The 18,945-nt window shown below is 36.1% G+C and overlaps 2 protein-coding genes and 1 long non-coding RNA gene across 4 annotated transcripts; 1 reads left to right on the forward strand and 2 right to left on the reverse strand.

Moving 5' to 3' along the window:
• Positions 1–491: 491 nt before the first annotated feature.
• LOC108865651 (rRNA biogenesis protein RRP5-like) lies at positions 492–2,656 on the reverse strand. Its single transcript, XM_018642866.2, has 4 exons — positions 2,534–2,656; positions 1,217–1,402; positions 987–1,061; positions 492–665 (listed from the first exon to the last, which is right to left on the reverse strand). The coding sequence occupies exons 2-4, from the start codon at positions 1,391–1,393 to the stop codon at positions 492–494; spliced, it is 426 nt and encodes a 141-aa protein (XP_018498382.2). The 5' UTR covers positions 1,394–1,402; positions 2,534–2,656.
• Positions 2,657–3,707: 1,051 nt separating this feature from the next.
• LOC125473509 lies at positions 3,708–4,239 on the reverse strand. Its single transcript, XR_007255388.1, has 3 exons — positions 4,136–4,239; positions 3,915–4,037; positions 3,708–3,780 (listed from the first exon to the last, which is right to left on the reverse strand). It is a non-coding gene; the product is annotated as an uncharacterized LOC125473509 (long non-coding RNA).
• A 10,940-nt stretch (positions 4,240–15,179) lies between these two features.
• LOC103928535 lies at positions 15,180–18,743 on the forward strand. Of its 2 annotated transcripts, XM_048576405.1 has the most exons (5): positions 15,180–15,279; positions 15,424–15,754; positions 16,900–17,755; positions 17,942–18,091; positions 18,230–18,743. In XM_048576405.1, exons 2-5 carry the CDS (start codon positions 15,666–15,668, stop codon positions 18,449–18,451), a joined length of 1,317 nt encoding a protein of 438 aa, XP_048432362.1. In that variant the 5' UTR covers positions 15,180–15,279; positions 15,424–15,665; the 3' UTR covers positions 18,452–18,743. The 2 variants fall into 2 exon arrangements, with proteins under 2 accessions (XP_048432362.1, XP_009335863.2); XM_009337588.3 differs by lacking the exon at positions 15,180–15,279 and having other exon boundaries at positions 15,484–15,754; positions 16,903–17,755.
• The last annotated feature ends 202 nt before the right edge of the window (positions 18,744–18,945 follow it).

Raw genomic sequence — 18,945 nt, forward strand, 5'->3', positions numbered from 1 at the left:
TCTCATTAAACTTAGTCCCGGACTGTCAACAAACATGGGACTAGATTACTACATAATCCAGTCCAAGCCAACGAAAGCTAGCGAGCTCAAACAAACACACCCTAAAGGTACAAAAAATACCACTTTCTTTTACTTATCCTTTCCTTTTATTAACATGCATATGTCTTCAACTAAACTTTTAAACTCTCATTTAAATCATGTCAAGCAAGTGCCTGAACTTTAACACAAAAAAAAAAAGTACTGGTCTTACCTTGGTTGAGCCTAAAATTTAAGTTGGTCTTAGCAACAAGTACAATGCCAACAAACGTATACGTTGAAACATCGATGCTAGGAAATGAAACATCTATAGTAAGGAAATCACCAACCAGGCAGGGGAAAACAACACATGCAAGTAAAATTAACACCGCCAAATGAGAAGACATCTTTAATATACCAAGTATGGACTTGCATTAATCGAGTCGAGATTTTTTTATAAGAGCAAAATCAAGAGATTATTTTGATTGCAAGCTAAGTGGTCGGGGGCCTTGCCTTGGAGCAAATCCTTGGACTCCATTGTAAAAATGGACAAAGCATCCATGTTCTTCAATCTTTCTTATCCACCCATGGGTGATTAATCCATCAGCAGCATCAGCATATGAACTAACAATCCCATGTTTTGATTTCACCTGTAAATCAACCACATGAATACCATTTGTAGAAGACTGAAAGACAATACAAAATATGTATCAAAAATAATAGGAAGGACAGGAAACAAATAGTTTGTCAACAATTGATCTTTCGATGAATCTCCAAATTTATTCCACACTGTCATGTTTTTTTCCAGATCAAATTTGTATATAACAATAGTGAATGCCCCCGGAACACACCGCATAGAAAGGAAGAGGAAAACACAACCATCCACAAGGTGTGCAATGCATCTAAGAAATACTAAGCCAACCAATGAAAAATATGGTAGATTCAAAATTTAAAACAAAGATATTACATACAAGTGTTTTCTTGTGTGTAACAGTTATTCTCTTGGACTTGCAACCAAGCATACGGAACAGAAGTTCAGCTCCAATCTGCAGAGTGAACACGGGAAATGGGATGAAAAAATATCAGATGATGATAATCACTTCAATGTCACTAACCTGTAAAATAAAATAAAAAAAGTAAAATCCACAGGAGAGTCCAGTGAATATATACCATGGCCGAAAAGAGTACACATATGAGATACCTTAAATTTTTTTCCAGGCTTTGCAATTTCAAATTCAGACATATGAGTAAGAGGGCAAAGTGCCTTCACACCACCAGTAAATTGCATGATGGCACCAAAGCTGTCCACAGCTATGACTTTACCCCTCACCACCATCCCAGTCTTGACATCCGAATGAGTGAAGACTGTCCCTTCCATAGCGCTTGCCTGCCTCACAGAAATCCAATTAGACATACTTGTAAATCGCCAAGGGCAACACCTAGTGTGTGAGAGAGAGAGAGAGAGAACCTTGATTTTTATAGATGGTGAAAAGTATAAAATCAAAGTCTATGGTATGAAATGCTACAAAAAGAGAGCTATAAGCATATATTCAGTTAGCAACACATGGCATTTGGTTGCTTCCTAAGACACAAGGATATCCACAACATTTAGCTCAAAGAAATTTTACACAACATATGGTACAAGGAACCTTTACATAACACTAAAAGGCTCATTCAGTGAACAAGATCAGGGAACAGGGTTACCACTACCATTGGCATTCCTAAGAAAAGAAAGTTGTCCATTTTTTGGGGTCTCGAAGGGGCATGGAAACACATAAGTCTGACTCAAACAAACAAGATGAGGTTCTAATTCAACCTAATCCCCCAGTCAAACCAGAAAAATTCTAATTGCACCACTGCTTGGTAAATACAAATATACAGAAAATAAAAAATTACTAAGTTCAGTTCGTTCTTGATTAATCCACTTGTATATGTTAAACGGTTAAACATGAATAAAAAAAAAAAAGAAACTGGCTATAACATTCTGTGTTTATAGGTTGTTATATCAACAAGTTGTCCCTGGGACCCTAAGCTTTGCAGTAGACTGTAGAGGTTGTTCTTATTTGGTCTGTCTATGCAACAAGTCCTACTTAGATCCTATGGTGGACAACTCAAATTTGGATCTTTAAGTGTGCAGAAGTTTAACTGAAAGTGAGATGACACCGTCCTCTCATGCATTTCCATCTTTAGTTGCCCATACAACTTGAGCATCAATCTTCAGATTGGGCTAATATGATCATATGGCTAAATGACTTCCGGATTCAACATTTTAGGAAATAATGCAAAACATGTTTTTGATACATGTTGGATGCCATTTAGGCTCAGGCTTTTTCAGAAGAAGAGCCTGAACTTCAAAGTTCATGGCAAAGTCGTTCAGTAAATGATCATTCCAATACAGGGTAATATGGGTATTCATGGAGAAACTCTGCAGCTCCCTTTCTACAATACAATATGCCGCAAGGTGTAATATTAAATAAGTGTTCGTCACCAAAAGTAAGGTTAAACATAGAAGCATCACCTTCAAAGTCCCTGTCGCAAGCCCTTCTAGGTGTCTAAAACCAAGAATTCTTACACAAACACGACTACCTTACTTGAACTTCTTTTCAAGCTTTCGAGCATCCTCTTCAGCCACATTGGATATCGATAATTAATACAATTAACGAAAAAAAGATTCATCATCTAAATGGCAACAAATATGCAGGCAAAAGCAGCATCACAATTATAGCCACAGTATGAACATACACTGGCGTATGCCGGAGTTGGAACCGGGGTAGATGGTATTTCAAGCAGAAAGCCTAATCCTCTGTCAACCCTAACTACTTTTGAGTCGTTACATATGTCTCCAATTTTAATACTCTGCACATCAAAGCAAATGATGTTACTCTCAAGAAATCAGGGTTGTCGCAGACCATGTGTTGTGCAGCAATTTTAACACTCTGCACATCCACTTGGAGAGACATGTATGCTGCAGCTGTAGCTAGATCCTTGATGTCCTTCAGTATTTCTAGTGAGCTGGCCTGGAAAGATGTTGAAAATATTTCTAATGAACTGTATGCTGTAACTAGATCCTTGATGGCTTTGAGTGAAAAATGAACTGTACAGACTACAGCTGCACAACACACAATAGTGAAAAATGAAAAAGGAAAGATAAACTTCTGACTCCAGAATTTAATCTCAGAGCATAAAGTGCACGACCTTAGAGATTTATGAATGCAAAATAACTTACCGAAGTAGGAGCCTTGTTATGGACAAGATGTGGATTCAATGTCAAACCAACAGCTCTCGTTGAAGGATCAATAAACAATATTCGAGCATTAACCTAAAACAAAATAGCATAAAACACATTTAAGAACATCAGAAACAAGCGACTCAAGTGAAATGAAGTAACAAACAAGACCCCAGAGAAATCAATCAAACCAAAATTACTTGGATAACAAGAGTCATTAAGTAACTTACTAAAAACCATAAGATCAACAATATTAGAAGATTATGCATGCAAAAAAAAAACCATATCAAGCCACCATGCTAAGGAGTTGTCGCAGACAATATATGTATATAGTAGTGCACCTTTATCCTTAAATGGCTAAAGCTTGGCAAATACACATAAAATTCATGTTTCCATTTTCCATTAAACCATTAACGGCACTAAGTAAGGATTATTGAGATTAATTGACTCTGGATTTTAACACTTGCCTTCTTGTGTTGATTGTACTCCTCATTCCAGTTTATGGTAGGGCAGCTCTTTTGCAGATGGAATAAATCAACCTGCATATTTGAAATGAAGAAAAATATATAAAACGCCCAAAAACTTAAAATTTCTACACAGCCTGCAGTCATCTTTTGCTTATATGATTCTTGTAAGCAACTCATATAAAAGGAATACACAAATGAGAACTTACAGTTCCTGTAAAGTAAGTTATAAATGATAACATAACGCCATTTTCAAGGGTGGATAGCACACGAGCATTAACAATCATGCCTGGAACGAGTAGATCAATTGAAATTCCCTTGTTATCCTTGGTCTGTATATGATTTCAGAAAAGAAAAAAAAGCAATGCTTAAATAAGAAGGGAGAATGTGAAGATGAAACAAAAAGCATATAAGAGCACAGGGGGCATACCACAGATTTTGATACGGTTTCTTGGTCAGAACTCAAATACACAACCTTGCAGATTTTATCAACACCTTTAACAACGCCTTGAAGTAGTTGCCCAGTTTTCACTTGAATCTCCTTGCTGTCTGAAAAGACAACATAATGAAAAGCAAATAAAAAGGACGGGAAAAAACCCTTGTACAAGAGTTTTCTTATATCAAATAGAAAAATCAGAAATTGCACCTGCAGCATACATAGAACAAACCACAGAAGAAGCCTGAATTGTGAACTTCAGACATGAAACAACTACCGATTCTTGCAATCATATTTTGTGTGGGGTAATACCAGACAAGTATTTAATTATTTATCCAAGATCCTCTAAGAAACTAAAAAACTAGGAACTATGTACAAGCAAATGTAACCTCATGTATTGTAAATTCAATTTAGCCATCATGTGGCCGTAAAAAATACTTCAGAATCTTATACTAAAGTTTAGAATGTTGCATGTGTTGACTCCCTTTACTCTTCATTAGCACAGAGGACAGAGAGTCATGAAATAACATTTTACCAGCATCAGAACATAGTATACAACAGCAATAACAGAATAGCCTTGTCCCACCCGCCTATTCCTTAGAAATATACACATTTAACTTACATGCAAGTTTTTCCTAATGAACTCTATCCATGTTTTTTTTCCTTCTTCCTCAAGCTCTACCCGCTATGATTATTAATCACCCTAACTATTCTACTCATCTTGACTTCTTTTTCATTTTCAATAACAACCAAACATTTTTATTGATTAAAAATGAGATTGAAACACAGGGTTGATTATTTCTCTCTCATTTTATCTCCAATAAGTAATATTATAACCTTCTCTTAGGTCATCTGGAATCCTTGTTGTACTTCTATGCGCAAGCGGAAACGAATTCTAACAAAGTACCAAATATCAATGCTATAGGCGAGAATGAAGAAACAAACAATCTCAAAAGAACACAAGAGATTACGTGGTTCGGTGTAAAGTCTACGTTCATAGGCGACACACAGCAAGGAATTTCACTAAACAAATGGAAATTACAAAAGAGTGTTTAAACTCTCACAACCCAGATCCCACAAATTACAAACCATAAACCAAACGAGTAGAGAACTAGAAACAAACGGAGACGATTCCCCAAATTGTTCTCTAACTCACAAATTGATTCTCACAAGATTGCCAAATAATGAGCCATGAATCTACCACACATTCAAACGGTGACCTCCATCCAAAACCAAAAGAGAGAGAGAGAGAGAGAGAACTCTCTACACCATGGTGAGAGTGCATAGGACTTAGGTTACAATGAGAATCCTAATCCTAATTGGAAGTAAATCCAAATCCTAACAAAATAGGTAATTAACAAAATCTCTCCACCTAGCAAAGAATCCAACCAAAAAGTCAAATTCTCTAACTCACCAAATTGCCAAACAAATGAGCCATAAATCTGGTGATTAACAAAATCTCTCCACCAAGCAAAGAATCCAACCCAAACTCAAATAGAACACCAAAACGAAATAGATAACACAAACCTAATCTCTGCATCATCCTAATTTTGAGACGTATATCACAACAATACTATCCCTCATTGGTTCCTCATAATACAGTAGATAAAGTATGCGGAAGAATTTTGGTTCAACATGTCATCCTGCACGTTGAAAGGCTTCGAGCATCAGTGACAAGAACACAAACACACATATGCACACTGCCATGTTTGGGCTCTACGGAATCACTGCTTTTCTCTTTTGAGAAGTATTAAGAGTAGTATCCCACACTGAAGAATGAGAGCATTATAGTAATGATAAAAAATCTTGAGCCTACCCATTGCCAATTGGTTTTGGATTGAACTTCCTTTCGGTAGTTATGAACTGTTATGTACTTAATCGGCACCCATACACAGTTTATACTTGGTTATGTTTACTCTTACACAATGGCGTTCTCGGCGTTCTTGACTAAAAGGTGGAATCGTCTTATCTAATTCTAATAGCAGGAAATATGATCTCATTTACGGATCTTATTTAAGGACCTTCTAAGAGAATGATGGGTGAAGGTATAGATTTATATAGGGTTAGAAAGAGAAAAGGAGAAGGTACTAAATGTTGTGCTAGGATAGCACCAAACCAATTGGAACCAACTCAAGCTAACCCACAGGAAATATATCAAATGAAATGCAAGAACAAAATATAAAAACCACAAAGATTTTAATGAGGTTCTTCAACAGTCAATGTAATTAGAGTACGTCCTCGGAGCTCGCCTAATAATCCACTATCAACCAAATGGGAGTTTACAAAGTGTTGACAATCTCACAACCCAAAACCCCAATACACCCAAAAGCTCTCACTCACCAAAGAAACAAATAGAGAAGGAAATATAATGAATAATTTCCTCTCTATACAAAGCTCAAAGCTAATACAACAAATACAACTTTGATGGAGTGAGAACTAACCAAAGAGAAGAGCACCTTCTTCTTCTCTTCAAAGGGGTTGCGGCACCACCTTTTTCTTTTTCTTCTTTGCTGCTCCAAAACAAAGGCAGCTGCTGCTGCCAATTAAAACCCTAGCCACACCCGTGGCTTTTCAAATGGGCTAAATAAAAGGCCCACTTAATGGGCTAGTGAGATTAACTTAAGGCCCAATGTAATTTGACCATAAATTCAACAATCTCCACCTTGGCCAAATTCCAAAAACGCCATGTCGAGCCAAACCAACATAATCAACAATCAACACAAGATCACTCCCGAAAGTAGCAAGAGAATAACTCAAGCCTAGCCAAAATGCTCCAAAGCTCCTATTGCTCAACACCTGTTTCATATAGGCAAAATGTGAGCCAAGTTCAAGCAATGAACAAACTTGGCTACACCAACAACCTTAGTCAACATATCAGCGGGGTTGTCTTTAGTTGGAATCTTCTGGAGAATGATATCCCTTTCACAAACAACTTCACGAACAAAGTGATAATGCACATCTATGTGCTTGGTCCTTGCATGATGAACCTGATACTTAGTCAAATAAATGGCACTCTGACTATCATAATGCAACTCCACCTGTTTCTGATCAACCCCCTAATCTCTAATCAGTCCATGTAACCAAATGGCCTCCTTTATAGCTTTAGCAACAGCCATATATTCAGCCTCTGTAGTGGACAAGGCAACAGATGACTGCAAAATGGACCTCCAACAAACTGGCCCTTTAGCCATAGTAAACACATAGCCTGTCGTAGACTTCATTTTATCCAAATCACCTGCATAATCTGAATCAACATAACAAACTGCAAAGTGACCAATACTAGAGCCATCCATCTCAAAGCATAAACCTACATCTCGAGTACTATAGAGATACCTCAATATTCACTTAGCTGCATGCTAATGCTCTTTACCAGGATTATGCATATATCGACTCACCATACCAGCTGCATGAGCAATATCCGGTCTAGAGCATACCATTGCATACATCAAACTGCCAACCAAATTTGCATATGGTATATTTTTCATTTGCAGCTTATCTTTATCAGTTTTAGGACATTGTAGAGAACTCAATTTAAAATGAGGAGCCAAAGGGGTACTAACCGGTTTGGTTGAATCATGAACTCCAAACTTCTGAATCAACTTCTCAAGGTATTGTCTTTGATTCAAGCATACCAAACCCTTCTCTCTATCTCTAATGATCTCCATGCCAATGATCTTCTTCGCTTCACCAAGATCTTTCATCTCAAACTCGTTCTTCATTTGCTTCTTCAATTTCTCAATCTCTTCGACATTCTTTGAGGCAATCAACATATCATCAACATATATCAACAAATAAACGAAAGACCCATCTTGCAATTTCTTGAAGTACACACAATGATCATATTGACTTCTAGAATAATTTTGACCTCTCATAAATTTATCAAACCTCAAATACCTTTCTCTTGGAGATTGCTTCAAGCCATAAAGTGATTTCTTCAACTTGCAAAACAAATTCTCTTTCCCTTTTACTTTATACCCATCCAGTTGACACATATAGATCTCTTCATTCAAATCACCATGTAGGAAAGCCGTCTTCACATCGAGTTGCACAAGCTCAAGATCATATTGTGCAATAAGAGCTAACATAATGCAAATTTAGGAGTGCTTCACAACTGGAGAAAAGATTTCATTGTAGTCAATGCCCTCCTTTTGTGCATACCTTTTACCAACTAATCTTGCTTTAAATCTCACATTGCTTTTCTCATCAACACCTTCTTTCTTGGCATACACCCATTTGCAACCGATAACTTTCTTACCCTTAGGCAATTTAGCTAACTCCCAAGTCTTGTTTTTCAAGAGAGAATTCATCTCATCACCCATGGCATTGCACCATTTCTCCTTTTCTTCACTCTCAAGAACTTCCTCAACATTGGATGGAATCTCATTAGTGATAATAGGAAGAGCAAAAGAAACATAATCACTATACCGAGCTGGCTTGGTAATATTTCTCTTTCCTCTGTTCTTGGCAATAGACTCTTGAGGTGAAGCTTGCTCTTCATCTAAAATAGAATCTTCAAGGTTAACTTCTTCAACATCTTCTTGGTCTCCCACTTCTTCACTCGTAGTGGCTTCGACATCAGTGGAAATAGGATTTGAAGTACTAGAGGTAATTTTCTCAAGCTCCACCTATTGGACATCTTTCACTTTCTTCTCAGAGTCTTTGAACATACTTTCTTTATCAAATGTCACATCTCTACTAATTACAAGTTTCTTCATCTCTGGGCACCACAACCTGTAACTTTTGACACCACTACTAAAACCAAGAAAAATAGCATTTTTGGCTCTAGGATCAAGTTTATTTTTAGTTACATGAAAATCAGCAGGTGAACCAAAAATATGGATATAGTCATAATGAGAAGAAGGTTTTCTAGTCCATACCTCCATTGGTGTCTTGCCCTAAACAACAGCTGAGGGTAATCGGTTGATGATCTGACATGCATAAGTAACTGCGTCTGCCCAAAATGACTTGCTCAAACCCGACTGAGACAACATACATCTAACCTTGTCAAGCAAGGTTTGATTCAATCTTTCTGCAACTCCATTTTGTTGTGGAGTTCCCCGGACACTAAAATGTCTTACAATCTCTTCATCTTTGCAAACTTTAAAGAAATGGTCGGATGTGTATTCTCCACCATTATTCAATTGCAAAATTTTAATCTTCCTCCTCGTCTGGTTCTCAACCATTTTCTTCCAACCTAAGAAAATGCTCAATACCTCACTCTTGTGCTTCATAATGTAGACCCAAGACCTTCTTGAATAATCATCAACAAAGGTCACGAACCAATGTCTACCACTTAAAGAGGGAGTCTTTGTAGGGCCCCAAACATCCGAATGCACATAATCAGGAATGCCCTTCGTCTGATGTACAGCAGTACCAAACTTCACTCTAGTTTGCTTCCCCAAGGCACAATGCTCACAGAAATCAAGCTTACAAGTCGTGGCACCTTTTAGAAGACCTTGTTTCACAAGTCCTTATAGAGCTCTCTCACCGGCATGGCCTAATCTTATATGCCACAGTCTAGTAGTATCTGAATTAGATGTGCCCATATTTTCTGAGACTACAGACGCTTCACCTGTCACGGTGCTTCCTTACAATAGATAAAAATGACCACATCGAGGAGTTTTCATCATAACAAGTGCACCATAAGTAACTTTCAATGTACGCCCATCTGAATGAAACCTAAAGCCCTTGGACTCTAAAGTGCCCAAAGAAATAAGATTTTTCTTCAAATTTGGTACATACCGAACACCTGCCAACTCTTTAACCATATCATCATGTAACTTTAAACGAATTGTACCAATCCCTTTTGTTGTGCAAGGATTGTCATCTCCCATGAAAACAACACCACCATTAAACTCTTTTAAGCTTGAAAACCAATCCTTGTGACAAGTCATATGATGAGTACAACCTATATCCAATACCCACTTAGTAGCACAATCAAATGATGAGGAAATGGTTAAAGCAAAATCAGAAAAATCAATTTCAAGCTCAGCAACATTAGCTTCAGAACTCACTTTGCCTTTGGTCCTCAACCTAGGACAATCTTTCTTCCAATGACCTTTATTATGACAAAAAGCACATTCATCCCTTTCCAAACTTTTTCTACCTTTAGAAGTTCCTCTAGGTCGAGAAAGTGATTTTTTTCTTACTAGAGAAAGATCTCCTCTCTGATGATCTACCTCTAACAAACAAAGCCTCAAAGGTACTATCATGATTTTTTATCTCTATGCCTCATTTCATAATTCATCAAGGCATTCGACACATCTTCAAATTTAACAATTTCTTTACCATGCATAATAATGGTAACAAAAGGCTCATAAGAGTCCGGCAAAGAATTCAACAATATTAAGGCCTTATCTTCATCCTTAATATCCTCATCTAAATTCATCAAATCGGCAATCAACTTATTAAAAGCATCAAGGTGTCTAATCATTTTTGTACCTTCTTTGTATTAGAAGCGGTAGAGTTTTTTTCTTCAAGTGTAGCAGGTTCTCCGCATTCTTCGTCATGTACTTGTCTTCTAATTTTTGCCACAACACATTTGCCAATGTCTCCCGCATCACAAAATATTTTTGAGTTTTTGCAAGGCACAACCAAATTGTGGAGCAAGCCCTCAAATTTAATTTCTCCCATTCCGACTTCAACATAGCTTCCAGCTTATCTCCCAAAGCTACAAGTAGATCTTGTTGAGCCAACACATCCTTGACCTCACATTGCCACATCCCGAAGTTGTTTGTGCCTTCAAATTTTTCCACTTCAAATTTCGCATTTTGCACCGTAGTTCTTGTAAATCTAGAGCTGCTTCCAAAAGGATTCTCATCTTGCTCGTCTGACATCTTTAGCATCTAGACGGTACCTAAGAGCAATCAGTGCTCTAATACCAATTGGAGCCAACTCAAGCTAACCCACATGAAATATATTAAATGAAATGCAAGAACAAAATATAAAAGACACCAAGATTTTAACGAAGTTTCTCAACAGTCAATGTAACTGGAGTACGTCCTCGGAGTAGTAAGAGCTCACCCAATAATCCACTATCAACCAAATGGGAGTTTACAAAGTATTGACAATCTCACAACCCAAAATCCCAATACACCCAAAAGCTCTTACTCACCAAAGAAAGGAAATATAATGAATAATTTCCTCTCTATACAAAGCTCAAAGCTAATACAACAAATACAACTTTGAAGGAGTGAGAACTAACCAAAGAGGAGCACCTTCTTCTTCTCTTCAAAGTGGGGCTGCGGCACCACCTTTTCTTTTTCTTCTCTGCTGCTCCAATAAAAACCCTAGCCACGGCCGTGGCTTTTCAAATGGGCTAAATAAAAGGCCCACTTAATTGGCTAATGAGATTAACTTAAGGCCTAATGTAATTTGGCCATAAATTCAACACTAATGGCATGTTTACGTAAGGGTAATCGGAATAAGGAAAGGGAATTGAATTCCAATTACGGAGTATTCTGGTGTTTACTAAATATTAAGGAATAAAAAAAGTGGTGGAGCCCACACGAAACAAGGAATCCAATTCCTGAAATTGGAGGAACATGATTCCCTAGGTTTGTGAGGTATTTGAATTCCCTGAGGGTAAGGGAATCCGGAATGCATCTTTTATTCCTATTATGCCCTCACTTGTTTCTTATTATCCCAATATTGCCCTTCATTTGACACTCATTATGTCATTTTTAATAAATAAATAAAACCTATTTATATATTTTTATATAGATAATTTTATTATATAAATTTAATTAAGAATTTAATTTAATTAATTAGTATGAAAATAATTTATTTATGTAAGGGGCAATTTAGTCATCAACTTAGTTTTCATTCCGATTGAAGTGAATTAGTAAACAACTTATATGGACTCAACATTATTCTTGCCGTCTTTTAATAAATAAATAAAACCTATTTATATATGCTTATATAGATGAATTTTATTATATAAATTTAATTAAGAATTTAATTTAATTAATTAGTATGAAAATAATTTATTTATGTAAGGGCAATATAGTAATCAACCTAATTTTCATTCATATTGAAGTGAATTAGTAAACAACTTATATGGACTCAACATCATTCCTACTCCGATTCGAGACAGTTTTAGTAAACAACTTCAATAGGAATCTGATTCTGATTTCACCTCATTTCAATTCCTCCTCAATCCAATTCTCCCTTAATTCAATTCCTCTCACTTTGATTACAGATTAGTAAACGCGCCATAAAAGCAATTGGTACACATAAACCTGTACATGTGGACTTACCAGATTCACGATGTTTTGGCAAAAACCCCATAAATGAAGATAAACCAAAATGAAGAATATAACCATGATCTTCAATGCTTTTAACATATGCAGTAAGGACTTGAAATTAAACAATTACAGTGAAAAAAATTAACACGGTACAAAACCAAATAATTAAACAATTAAAATAGATCATGAGCCAAACAGAGAGATTAGCAGCGTTCAACTTTAAAAGTAGTGAGGCCTTCCAAGGGCATAGCCTATCTGGCTTCGGTCCAAATAAACAAATGAGAACAGTCATCGTAACAGATTGCTTGTCTGGGCTCATCTGGTTAAGGTTCTAAAAGACGCTAGATACTAGTCAAGCGGCAGGCTGGGGTCTAGCGCTTAGACGGCTAGGCAAGACCTAGGCAGGCGCCTAGGCGGACTAGACGGATTTAAGTAATCTATTATATTTTGTGTAAATAAGTGTCTGTTTATACTTAAAATATATATAATTTCATCATAAACTACAAAATAGAATGACATATATATTATGAAATATTGGAATATAATGAAAGCATGGAGAACAAGCATATAATGTACGTTCATTTAAGTATTCAACAAGTCTCTCACAATTTATTGAAAAAAATAAAATGTAAAATGAAAGTTATCTATACCAGAGTGGTCATGGGCCCATCCTAATTACAATATAAGAAATTTACTTGCGGCCCCAAGCTAACAGTTGTTGTGAAACATGAGGAACAAGATGGATTGTCCTCATGAAGAAGTTGACTCCAACCACATTGTTGTCTTCAGATTCTAACAGTTTTGTTGTTTTGTATTTGTAGTTTAATGAAACGGTGAGTTTGTAGATGAGGGTTTTAAAACAAATTTTAATATTATTTCTAAAGCAACTTAATCATATTTTATTCGTAGACTTCCGTTTTGCCCTCTTCTATCAAACTATGCAAACCTGAATATTTTTGTATGTTCTTTTTATTTTTTATATTTTCTAGTAGTTACCCTCCTCTCTACCTCCTATTGAGTTGTATTGTGCAATTCTTTTGATTCTCTCTATTGAATTTAATGGGTCTTTCAGTTTTGTGAAAATTACTTCAATTACTCATGTTATAAGTTTAAAAAATAAAAAAAAATCCATACGTTTATGAAAGGCCCTCCCTCACATAAAATTATGACTCTGTCACTGTTCTTTGTCACCCATCCCACCATCCCTTCCTCCATCGCCTCCTCCATTCGACATTGCATTTGCAAAATCATAGTCAAGCTTACTAGCACAATAATTTCCCAACTTTTATATCCATGAGTTGTCATCGCTTCCGATTAATCCCATTTCCAAACTCCATACGAGCGACTAAGAGGCTGTTTGATAACATTTTTGCTTCTAGTTTTTAATTCTGAATTTTTTTTCATTTTCTCGAAAATTGAAACTCGTTTGGTAGCTATTTTTAGTATAAACCAAAACTTAAACATTGAAAGTCAAATTTTAAAAACTCAAAAAACTAACTTTCATTTTTTTGGTTTTCGATTCAGTTTTCAAACTGAAGGTGTTACCAAACGAGTTTTCAATTGAAAACCAAATAATTACCAAACAACCCTAAACTGAAACAGACCTCTTTAAAATTTTAAACTATCATGCCTACGATCCCTTCTAGATTAGATCGACCTTTCAACCATTTTCCCACAAACAACGCGCCCCGCGAAGAAATTATAAACATGTGGTAATTGACTAGTTTTGTAATCAAAACTCAAAAGATAACCGCAGCTAGCTAGCTCACTGTCGGGTTGTAATTTGTGAATGGGTTGTTTCCACGCATTGTACCATAGAGTCAATATCGTTATTAAACCTTTTGATCAATCAAAAGGCTATGAACAATTTGAAGACCTATTAATTCTAAGAACTAATTACATGATCAATTCATAGATGTATATTTCGTACTTATGAATCCTCAGAAATAATGTGTTTGTGGGTCAATTTTCTGTATATTGATTGTCTCCGTAAGGAGTTTTTTTTTACAGAACTAATATCTAAAGACCATTTAATAACAGCTGCTAATATTCACTTAACAACATTTACTGTGAGTAGCAACTAATGTTGACAATATATACACTCACACACACACATACACATATCCTGTTAGAGAATGAGTATGATTCTTACATGTCTTGGGATAATTAACATTATCATAAAAGAAGTCTTAGTCATGTCGGCTAGAGTAATCCTGTTGTGATTAGGATATTGAGAACTCTTGTATTTGCACAAGTAAAGAACTCATTCTGGTATGAGGAATAGTATTGCTTATTGGATTGTAATAGGGCAATTGATATGCTTAGTATATATACATAAGCCACTGCTCTCACAAAATAACGCTCTCATTTTTGCACCAATAACCTATTCTTGGGAGAGCATTGAGATTTGCAGAGAGGAGAAGGGTTGTGTAAGTGCTGCGATGGCCTCTTCATCAAGCAGTACGTCTGCAGGTTAGTATTCCTTTGTGTATTGTCGATACTTTGTTTTACATCCGTGTTAATGTTGTGATTTAATCACTTGATTCAATCCGGTTCATAGGAAGAGACTAATCTAGGTTTTGATGTCTCTGAGTTGTTCTAACATATCCATGTTGTTGACAGATAGCAACTATTGTTGAAATCTGCTATATACATATATTGTTTGAATCTTTAACAGCAGCTCTTTTTGACTTTAAAATCTTACTAGCAAAATGGAGAAACTTGGACAAAAAGAAAAAATTGACTTTGACAAAACTTTCTTGTTCACCAAACCATCGTAATCAATTGAATATTGAATACTACGCAGTCGATCCCTCCGTACGTAACTCCGGCAATCATTCACCCCTCATTATAGCGGCTTCGAGTATCACTTGCAATCTTTTACTCCGATAGGTTTGAATGTTTGATCCAAATTGAATAAACTTAAGATGAGACTAAATGCAGTCACATTTTCTTAGTTAGTTCCCTTAATTAGCATCGTCATGGCTGAGGGCTGACTACTAATCTAACCCTTATACCATTATTTGGCTTGTGCAGGAAGAAATTAACCCATCTGTCTTTCCTGAAGTGGCAGTAAAGGCGGCGATAAGCCTCCATGGAATAGTCTAAGATTGCCCGTAAGTTCTATTCCTGGTGGGATGACCAAGGACAAGTAAACCGTACACATTGATAAAACATGTACAATTCCAGATTCCAGGCAATTTCTCAAGTTTTATTTTCTTCATTTGTGTTTAACACGCTTACAAATAAGTATATATATAGGATAGGATGGATAGGTAATGGATTCATATCTAACACGGTGCTCATCTTCAACTCATACTCTTTCGGTGGTTGAGAGCTTCCTCTTCCAGCAGACATCCATTTCGGAGTACTCTCTCTACTTTTAACCTTTTTATTTTCATCATTCTTTCAATTTTTATGGGGTTTGTAGATTCAATCAAGGTGGAAAACAGTTTATAACAATTACATTGTCTTGGTTTTTTTATTTTTTGAGGGGGTTTTCTTATGTCTTTTCTTATATCCACAATGTTACTCCAGACAAACAAAAACTGACCTAATAGAAGTAAGGTCTGTAATTATATCTGAAACCCGCCTATATTAGAACGTATGTAAATGAGTGAATAATTTTCCTCAACACTTTATAATTGCTGGATGAGTTCAAATTTTAAAATCTGTGTTGTAGTTTAACACAAATTTTAAAATCTGTGCTGTAGTTTAACACAAATTTTAAAATTTAAATTCATTCAATAGTAATAATTAAGTACTGTAATGAGCATTACCATCACTTGAGGGTAGTGAAGAAAAATGCACCCATATAAATGATGGGATCAGTTTTGTGTGTTTATAGTCCCTGTATCTATTTGAAAATCTTTTCCCCCATTTCAGAAAGCCCTTCAAACTTGCTTTTTAGCTAACTTTTTTGTTTCTTGCGCGTTTCGAATTTGTGATGAACGTAACATTTATGTCGCCATACGATGTTATTTTATTATCTTACGCTTGGTAATATTATTTTGTAATTTCTGATAGTTTATACATTTATTGATTGATTGACATAAAAAATAAGAGATGAATAATACTTTCTTCATTCTTAATTAAGTGAAAAGTTCTCAAATCTCGCTAACGGGGTATTATTTTAGCATACAAATGTCATAATGTGAGTCATTTATCATTGTTTAAAGATATTTCTAGAAAAAATTCATTTGAGTTAGAGTTTCTTTGGTTATTTATATGAATCAAAGAAATCGACAGTTTACCTCAAGAATGCTACTTTGTTATTATGACCTTCAATTTTTTTCGACATATATGAATGACAATGGTATCCAAATTGAATGAATTTTCTACAGATGGTATTAAATTCTAATAAAAAGAATAAACAGTTTCGTTTCTACAATTATACAATGAAATGATGTCACGTTAGTAAAGGAAGACCTTTCTCTTAAAAGTATTATCTATAAGAGATTTCTTGAGCTTTTTGTGCGAGTATTTTCTAAGAGATTACCATTTCATTATTAGCAGGAAAATGGCACGTTGTTTTCAAGGTTGGGTATTTTTGTTAGCCGTGCTAGTATTGGCATTAAGCACTCCATGTTCACATGCACATCTGAAACACAAGAAATTTAAGACCAAGACTGGCGTCTACCTCTCCCCTAAGTTTGTGTTGGAACCAGGATTAAGTTCCGGCAAATACTTTTACAACGTTCACTTCCCAAAAGGTCACATTGCCCTAAAGAGTTTCAATGCTGAAATAATTGATGAAGAAGGGAATTCCAGTCCTCTTCATGAAGTCTACCTCCATCACTGGGTTGTTGAAAGATATTATGCTCGGAAAGGTTACGTGGAGCCAGAGCAGCAGCTTCCCCTGCAGCTCTCGGAATTGGATGTTATATGGCTGAGGAACAGTGGGATGTGCCAGAACGGTGCTCTTGGACAATATTTTGGACTCGGATCCGAAACACGAAAAACAGCCACACACGTTCCAGGTCATTATGGAATCGAAGTTGGGGATGGTAAAGGGGTTCCTGAAGGGTTTGAGGAGAGATGGATGCTCAACGTGCATGCAATTGATACTAGAGGAGTGGAATATGACCTAGGGTGCACGGAGTGCAGGTGTGATATGTATAACGTGTCCAGGGATCCAAGTGGCCAGCCTCTGCCGGCTGGGTACACCGGGGGTTTGACATGTTGCCCTGATGGTGCAAAGTGCAGACTGAAACAAGGGTTTGATGGTGAAAAGAAAAACCACTACTTGAGATATACTGTGAAGTGGGTTGACTGGTCTGAGTCTGTTGTGCCTGTCAAGGTTTATATCCTTGATGCCACTGATAGAATGAATCATTCAGCACCTACTGGAGCTAAACACAATTGCCTGGTAATTAATTAATTTATGAACTTAATTTGGTACTGTATGACATTAACATTCTCTTATCACACACTGTCTGTCTCGATACAATGTAAAACTTCGTTATGTTAATTGTTAATTTGTTGCTAACATGCATGTGTGGTTCATCGTTAAAATTTGACTTTGATTCTTTATATATATATTTCTTTTGTGCAGGTCGAATATGATGTTGACAAATCTTGCAATGCCACTAATGGGTGCTTAGACAACAAATGGGCAAAGATTACAATGCCAACTGGTGGTTATGTCATCTATGGTGTAGCCCATCAGCACATTGGGGGGCTTGGTTCAACACTGCATGGAGAGGTGCTTTTTTTCTTCCACTCCAAGTAATTTAATTGGTTGTTAATCAAATTAATAATTATACACTGTCGTAGTGTCATTAACTAACTGATTAACTAATGTTCTTGTTAATTATAATTAATTGTAATCGTTTTAAATTAGGATGGAAGGGTTTTGTGTTCGTCAACACCAATTTATGGAAAAGGAAAAAAAGCGGGAAATGAGGCTGGTTATATCATTGGAATGACCACTTGTTACCCTCGGCCGGGCTCAGTCAAGATAAAAGATGGGGAGACACTGACTGTAGTTTCTAATTACGAGAGCGCTCAGATGCACAGCGGAGTTATGGGTCTTTTCTACATTTTGGTTGCAGAAACACTCTGAGTAAAATAAGCTACTATTATCACATAAAAGAAACATTTGTAAGATCATATTCATCTGTTTGGTGAATGTGTGATGAAGTTATAAAGCTTCAATCAACTTAATAAATTTGAAGATTTGCATAAATATTCAGGTGCTTGTTCACGAAATGATCGTCACTATATGTAAAGTTGAAAGCAAGATATCAGTCAGGCACCATCTCGTTTGAATAAAAATTTGATGTCGTTACCAAAATATTCATCCTGTTTTCACTCGGTTTTTATATTGTAGTGAAGCAAAACGTTTTCAATTCTGTTCATATATTTTTTGTAATCATATGATATTCTCGTTTGTAGATTAGGTGGTTGGGTATTTCTTTTTGGAAAATACCTAGAAATAGGATAGTTTTTTAATTTTGTGACAGAAATAAGACATTTCAAATGTGCACAAGTTATGCACAACAATCAGACAGAAATAAGATTTTTCCTACACCTTGAAATGACCAAATTGTCCTCCCA

Source organism: the organism of the source record quoted next, unplaced genomic scaffold, assembly GCF_019419815.1.
Source record: "Pyrus x bretschneideri cultivar Hongxiangsu unplaced genomic scaffold, Pyrus_bretschneideri_v1 Contig9, whole genome shotgun sequence".
NCBI lineage: Eukaryota > Viridiplantae > Streptophyta > Magnoliopsida > Rosales > Rosaceae > Pyrus > Pyrus x bretschneideri.

Coding starts and splice junctions, on each gene's coding strand:
- LOC103928535 (XM_048576405.1), top strand. CDS start 15,666: ATGGATTCATATCTAACACGGTGCTCATCTTCAACTCATACTCTTTCG. Junction 15,755..16,899: donor CAGCAGACATCCATTTCGGA/GTACTCTCTCTA, acceptor TTTCATTATTAG/CAGGAAAATGGCACGTTGTT. Junction 17,756..17,941: donor GAGCTAAACACAATTGCCTG/GTAATTAATTAA, acceptor TCTTTTGTGCAG/GTCGAATATGATGTTGACAA.
- LOC108865651 (XM_018642866.2), bottom strand. CDS start 1,393: ATGGAAGGGACAGTCTTCACTCATTCGGATGTCAAGACTGGGATGGTG. Junction 1,062..1,216: donor AGCCTGGAAAAAAATTTAAG/GTATCTCATATG, acceptor TTCACTCTGCAG/ATTGGAGCTGAACTTCTGTT. Junction 666..986: donor TTACACACAAGAAAACACTT/GTATGTAATATC, acceptor GTTGATTTACAG/GTGAAATCAAAACATGGGAT.